Source organism: Octopus bimaculoides, chromosome 2, assembly GCF_001194135.2.
Source record: "Octopus bimaculoides isolate UCB-OBI-ISO-001 chromosome 2, ASM119413v2, whole genome shotgun sequence".
Classification (NCBI taxonomy): domain Eukaryota; kingdom Metazoa; phylum Mollusca; class Cephalopoda; order Octopoda; family Octopodidae; genus Octopus; species Octopus bimaculoides.
The window spans coordinates 36,078,961-36,086,526 of NC_068982.1; the positions used below are offsets into that span (position 1 = coordinate 36,078,961).

The 7,566-nt window shown below is 32.4% G+C and overlaps 2 protein-coding genes across 5 annotated transcripts in view; one reads left to right on the forward strand and one right to left on the reverse strand.

Moving 5' to 3' along the window:
- The window catches only part of LOC106884360 (endoplasmic reticulum mannosyl-oligosaccharide 1,2-alpha-mannosidase), a 67,780-nt gene extending 66,465 nt beyond the window's left edge, over positions 1–1,315 (reverse strand). Inside the window, exon 1 of the mRNA XM_014935708.2 lies at positions 1,175–1,315. The gene's annotated coding sequence lies outside the window, so the exon portion shown is untranslated. The remainder of the gene's footprint in view (positions 1–1,174) is intronic.
- LOC106884359 (transcriptional protein SWT1) overlaps positions 152–7,566 on the forward strand; it is a 44,649-nt gene continuing 37,234 nt past the window's right edge. The window contains exons 1-2 of one of the 4 annotated variants that reach the window (XM_014935704.2): positions 152–706; positions 5,275–5,480. In XM_014935704.2, coding sequence (XP_014791190.1) covers positions 5,355–5,480 — 126 coding nt within the window. In that variant the 5' untranslated portion in view covers positions 152–706; positions 5,275–5,354. Of the gene's footprint in view, positions 1,118–1,691; positions 2,979–5,274; positions 5,481–7,566 lie in introns of those variants that run through there. The other 3 variants (XM_052976300.1, XM_014935702.2, XM_014935703.2) reach the window with 3 other exon arrangements.

Consider the following 7,566-nt stretch of genomic DNA (forward strand, 5'->3'; position numbering starts at 1 on the left):
TTGGGCAATTTTCCGGAACCTCCGTATCTGAAAATGGGGATTTTTGGCAAAACAAATCTAGAAGATAAACAAATTTGGGAGAAAATGAGGAGGGGGAACGGGCGGAAGTCTTTCCACACTCTGTAAAGTAGTTGGCGTTAGGAAGGTCATTCAGCCACAGAAATCACGCCAAATCAGACTGGAGTCCGGTGCAGCTCCCCAGCTTTGGTCACACCGTCCAATCCATGCCAACATGGACAACAGACGTCAAATGATGATGATGATATAGGGCCTAGTGCATTGATTTGACTCACGGCCTATAATGCTGCTAAGCAGCTCTGGGTGACACCTATATGTTACAATTTAACTGTTATATACCACATCAAAAATTTAATATGCACCTCGATCAAAATTCTTGTATTTTTGTATTTGTGCAGAGTAGAAGTGACAAGCACTATAAAACAGAATTTAATACAGTGATTAGTAATGTTGTATAGCAGACAGGCATGTGATCAATGACGTTTCAGTCGAGACCCACCTGCTTTTTCTTTTCTTTTTTTTTTAATAATAGAGTGTATCTAGGACTAGACACTCCGATGTGCCCTACTCTTTTTACATATGCTTTGAGGGAAATTTGGCTGTCACTCCTTGAAGGTCGAGGTGATTTTGATTGCAGTTTATTATAGTTTCAATACATCTATACTACCAATGACCTTGACAACAGCTAGTATGTAATACAATCTCTTCACACCTTAGTAAATCGGAGGTTAAATCTATGTAAGAAATGAATAAATGTAGAAGAGATAGCATCCGCCTGTAAATTGCTGGGCGTCATACGTGAATATCTTTGCGCTATGTAGTCAAATAAATTACAAAATTAGTTTCTGCCTTTTAAATTAATCGTGTAAAAAATTACTTTTAAAATGAAACAAACATAGCTCGAGTGCTAATTTTATGTATATAATATATATATTTCCTTGAATTGAAATGTCGATAAAAAGCAACTTTAAACGAATTGATTTCCGGCATATAGCTTGTTTACAATAATGGCTGCTACCATGTGTTTACCTGCCAAATTATTAACATTAACTCATAATGTTACATTACAGAATATTTCCATGAAAACATAAACTATAGTGTATGTATTTATTTGCTACGACTCTATATTCCATGGATAAAACTACATTTTACTTACCGCTGACAGTTTCTTATTTCAAATCGTTTAGATCTCTTTTAATGTTAAATTTTCTTTCGAAGTATATTGTTTGTAGGAGATATTTTTTGCATGATTTTTGCATAATAAATATATTTCGGCATTCTACGAAAGAATGCCCATATTTCATCTAAAAGAAATAGAATTTGTTTTATAAAAGAAACTACATGGTAACCACATAGGTAAAGTTGGTAAAAAATTACACATATATGTTTTAGTGTAGATCAAGTGTTAGAAACTTTCAGCCGATATTTTATCGTGACTTACCAATATTGTAATTTTTATACATTTTTTTAGCTTTAAAATTACTTATTTCGCATCATTCGAAGATTTTAAATATGTAAGAATGTCAAGAATCAGATTTGTTTAATTTATCGTGACAGTAAATGAATTAAATTCAAACGTATGTTTTTCCTGTTAAATTTTAAAATCACAGCAGTAAAAATAGTAAATGAAAATGGGTAAATAAATGAGATTAACAATTAGATTCTACCTATAACACCAACGCAGGAAATGATTTTTAAAATGACATCGTTATGAATTTAATTTACGTGTTCAGATTCAAAAGTTTTATAAAAAAAAAAAGAAAAGAATATACTGTTTTGAAGAACCATATCACGATATATTTTCGTTTGATTTGAGAAATACAGCACGTTCTGTTATTGTATCATGACCATACTTGTACTTTTTCTATTAACTGAAAGTCGAAAATATCACGTGCTTTTTGTGTTTAGACTCGAATTCAACAACGCCAGGAACTCGAAGTACTGTTACATCAGTATTTCGCATATATTGCACAGCACCCTCGAATGATAGAGTGGTTATTTTAATGTTATAATTAGAAAATCATGTATAATTAATATTACTAAACTGCAGCGTTGAGTTTAAAGTCAGCATTAAATGTAGTTCTTTTTATTATCATGAAATCCATTTCCCCTGCTCACATGTGTCGAAAAGCTCTTTATATCATTACCGTGGTAAATTTTACCATTGTTCTTTGAGCTTTCTGCGATCTAAATGTTCTCATATTTTCTATAAGCACCATTCCAAATTCTTTTTTGGTTTACTTCTACAGATGTCATTCATCTGCAACCCAGAGAACTTTATCATTCATATTTCACCTATTTATATATTTTTTAAACTGGTGCAGTTGGCATTCCAACCAATATCCAGTTGTTTTGTCAACTGTCTTATTCCAAACTTTTCTTATAAATTAATAGTGCTCATGTCTATATTCATCATACGTCTCTCTCATTGTAGATCCTTTGCATTCATATTTTGTTGCTATATAATCAGTGGTTAAAAATTTTTATTTTGTTCTTTATTGAAATTACACTTGCGCTCCATACTTTTTTAACAGGTGCAAAGCGGTCCTTGCCTTACTTATTCTCGTCTTAATATCTTCGTCGGTGCCGCCTGAGAACGTTATCTTACTACCTAAATACGTAAACTCGGCTACATCCTCTAGTTCACCGGTTTCTAGTTTAATACGTTCGCTGTTTTCTTCATTAACTTGCATAATTTTTGATTTGTCGCGGTTGACTTTCAATCCTAGTTTGGCAGCTATTGCTTCTAATTTTGACGTTTTATTTTGCATTTGGCTATATGTTTGTGAAAGTAGTACTATATCATCTGTTTGGCTTTCAATCGTAGTTTCCTTCATAATTCAATCTATAACTAGTAGAAATAAAAAGGGAGAAAGTATACATCCCTGTCGAACTCCTGTTTTTACTTCGAATTTATCCGTAGCTCTGTTTCCATGCAAGACTCGGCATGACATTCCTTGGTAAGTTGCTCTTATTATAGATATATACAAGTGTAATTTCAATAAAGAACAAAATAGGAATTTTTAACACTAACGTAAAAGCTGTGTTATTGTATGGGGCTGAGACATGGCGAACAACAGTTAAGTCAAATAAGCAAATACGATCATTCATCAACAGGTGCTTGCGTAGTATACTTAATATTAGATGGCCCCGAACACATAAGCAATATGGAGCTATGGCAAAGAACGAATCAAGTTTCGATTAGGGAGTAAATATTTAAGAAAAAGTGGAAGTGGATTGGTAGCACAATTAGAAAAGACATACCAAATGTAGCGAAAAGTGCTTTACAGTGGAATCTGGGTGGATACAGAAAGAGGGGTAGGCCTAAGAACTCGTGGCATAGATCAACACAAAAGGAACTAGAGAAAGAGGGATACTCATGGCAAAGTATAAGTACAGAAGCGAAAAATTATGCGACATGGAATTCAATTAAGTGGCCTATACTCCGTGTTGGAGGGTTAAAGGCAAGAAAAAAAAAGTCAGTGGTGGACTGGGTATAAAAATATTGGTTGCCAGGAGACTAAGGGGGGCCCACCCGCAACCACAATGCTATCATTTAATTTTATTTTTTGTTAAAAGTATTCTTTTCAACTGTCTACAAACACAGCCAGGCTGAAATAATTAATGCATTCTTCCAGGAGTGAATAAAAAATTCTCAAACTTGAGGGGATGGGCCCCTTAGATACTAACATGGGCTCCCATATATGGATTCTTTCGACTGACCATGGGATTGCACCTAGAAAGTTACCCTCCGTGGCACAAGTCCAGGCAAGGTTGTTTATGCCGCCCATGCATACCAGTCTCCCCTCTCCATGCCACCAGTGTTATCCAAGGGAAAGGTAAAGACTGATACAGTTTGGCACCTGTGACATTGCAACTCATTTCTACAGCTGAGTGAACTGGAGCAACATGAAATAAAGTGTCTTGCTCAAGAACACAACACGCAACCTGGTCTGGGATTCGAACTCACAACCTTGTGATTGTATGCTCGACGCTCTAACCTGTGCTAGGAATAAAATACTATGTTGTTTAAGCCAGAGGAAAATAAATACTACCTCCACTTTATGAGTGATGTTAAGGAAAAAAAAAGAAAAAAAGGGCAGTCAGATATATCAGTTTAATATGTAACTAACTCATAGCATCTTCTTAAAGTTAATGTTAATTTTTTTCAACTAGTGGGAATTAAGTGTGAAGTTAGGCTATCACTCTGACTACTTTAAAACTATTATAATTTGATGCTTCAAGTTCAAGTCCTTTTGAGGTTACTTTAGCATTTTTATCATGAAATAAATACCAGAACTGGAAGTAAAGTTTAAAATAGGCTTGATGCCATTGTCATACCTGCATGTTATTTTGGAGAGTAACTTTGAAAAGTTTCCAAATGCTTGTCATTTAACTTGGAGATTTTTCTTCTTATTTTTCCATGTACATTTGAGGTGATTTAATACAAATATTTAAGAAATTTACTTTGCAACCAGGAAGTCAGCTCCACTGTATAGCATCTTGGGCAAGTATCTTTGGTTGAATGAAACTTAGTGAGTAAAATTGAGCAGATGAAAATTATGAGGAAGCTTATTAGATTGATTGTAGCTGTAATTTAAAGGTGCAGCCTTGTCAAATTGATTCCACCTGAGAATTACATTTAACCTTTTTGTTACAATGTTTCTGGTGAAATACACTGCTTTTGTCTCAGTTAATTTTCCAAATAATGAAAAATTCTGGAAAATAACTTTATCATTATTAAGCTGGTGTTTGGAACATACATTAAACATGGAATTTTGTTGGAAGGCTTTAATTTAGATCACTTTAACCCTTTTGGATTTAAACTGGCAATATCCATCCCAAATATTCCACCTGCTTTATGTTCAAATTGGCCAGATCCTACCTCTCTCACGTACCTTACAATGTCATTCAAAAATTAATCATATCATCAAAATTTCAAAGCCACAAGAATGCATAATTAATTCAAAACAATGTGAACAAGTAAGTTTAACAGTAATCTGAATGTTAAAGGATTAAACATGAAATTTGTACCATAGAACCAGGGGTAGTTTCAAGCAGATTGGTATCAAAAAGGTTAAAGGTATACATCTCAGGAGTGTTCAACCACTTATATATTAATTCAAAGTAAATTTGATTGAACAACTAAATACTCATGATCAAAACCAATGGAAGTCCAGTTTCTTTGTCACTCATCTAATTATTTTTTTTACTCATGCAAGGAATATATTTTTACATTTAAATCTTTCTTTCTAGGTTGTGTTTTTAAAGCTTATGCTGTTGTTTAGCTCTGGGCCAGCTCTGATTGAGCAGACTTATGATCAACAGCATTCCAGATGTCATCGAAGTCGGAATTACCTCCAGGATGGCTTTCTCGAGAGTCAAAAACACACCCAGGAAATTTTTTTTACTATAACAAAGAAACTGGATTAACTACATGGAAAAAACCTTGTGATGAGAAGGTAATCATTATTTGAAACTATGTTTTAAATTTTTGTATGTAAATTATATCTCGAGTCTGGCTAAGTGTTTTATTAGATGCAATCCATTGTTTTTAATGCTGAACATTAATATTCAAGGAAACCTGAGTTCTTTGTTAGCAAAAATGGATTCAATGAAGAGCAAACAGTTAATAACACTACTACATTATCTATTTTTTTGCCTTTTAGTGTTTTCAAAACTTAGTTGTTCTTTGCTTTTACTTTCTCCTTCAGTCATCATCAAAATCAGTTTTTGCATGTTTTTCGTACAGGTCATCATGTTCTGAGTTAGTTGTCTTGCTCAATGTAATAATTTTTAATAGCAAAGTTCTATTATATAACTCATAAATTATGTTTTAATAATTTTATGTGTGGATATCAAGTGGACATGCTGACTATAGTATACAAAGCTCTGACATGAAGTTTTTGTTCAAATATAGTTGGATTATTTACAATAAGAAACTTACTATTTAGTTGCTAAAAGGAAAAAAAATGTAAGTAAAACTGAGAACACTATATCATACTGGAAGTAATTTATTGCCTATAATAATTGACAATACACATGTAACCAAAAGTATTCTTTGTAGATCAAATGTTACTTAAAAAGAATTTTCTTTTTAAATTCAATGTTTTGTTAAGGAATGCAAATAAATTACATAAAATTAGAGTAATTTTTTTTGCTTATATTTTATCATTATCCATTTTGGATTTGTTCATCTTTGATTGGATAGATCAAAGGTATTCCAGCTTTTTATCCAATCATAATACATTGAGGACTACATTATTCAATGTAGGTATCCCTTTTTAAAACAGAAAAACTTGATTTAGATAGAAGGTTGGTCAAATTCATTGGTAACAATTAAATTTTTCACTGAATATTTTGCTTTCTGAAAGTTTTTTTTTTTTTTTTTTTTCACATTTTCTGAAAACATTAAAGTCTCAGATCACTCAATTTTTTTTTCTCAGTTAGGCATTAAAATGAAAGAGCATTCAGACTGCTAGAGGTAGCAGCCAAATCTCCCACAAATCAAATTTTACTGTTTTAAAAAAAGGATACCTACATTAAATAATGTACTATGATTGGATAAAAAGCTGGAATGCCTTGGATCATAGATCTATCCAATCAAAGCTGAACAAATTCAAAACAACAATAGCAATAAGTGAAATATGAAAATTAGCATTAAGGAACATTAATTTTGATACTCCAACAAACTTTTAACCACTGAATACAAAGGCATTATAACAATCCTTTTTATATATTTTTTTCTTTATGTACACTTACAGTTTATATATATCAGTCAAAATTTATTGGGGAATTATGGAAATTGATGAACTAGGTAATATGGGACACTTAATGATATAAATAAAGACATGTAATAATGTAAGTAACAGGGACACTGTTCACAGTTCTTAATATGAATTAAAGTTTGTTGATATTTGCATATGAATTGTTGAAGTAAGTATTTTGATGGCTGTATATTTTCATCATAATTACAGCTGTACAAGTATGAAGTCAGTGGGGTTTATTTTTTGGTTAGGTTGGCGAGGGCACAATTTGCTTAACAGTATAACACGATGGCTTTAGTAGAATTTGAACATGTAACTTTATAGTCAGTAATGAAAATTATAAAAAATTTGAAACTATAAAAATTTTGAACTTAGAATCACTGAATATTTTTATAAGATTCATCTATATATATAAAAATGAGAATGTGTGTCTGTCTGTCTGTCTGTCTGTCTGTTTGTCTGTCTGTGTGTGTGAATCCCTAAAACTCGAGAACTACGCAACCAATTTCATTCAAATTTTACACATGCCTTACTTAGGGTTCCAGTTGTGATTTAGTCAAAAAAAATGTTTAACTTCTTGCAGAGTTCGAGCCCACGGCAACATAATATCTCCTCCACTATTTAAGTATTACGTGTCAAAAGTGAAACAAAAACACTCATGTCAAATACTTTCACTTTAAAAATGAAACTATTCCACTAACTGAAACAATCACATTTCGATACTGTAATGACAGATACTTTCAGAGAGAGAGAAAGAGAGAGAGAGAAATGTATATGTATA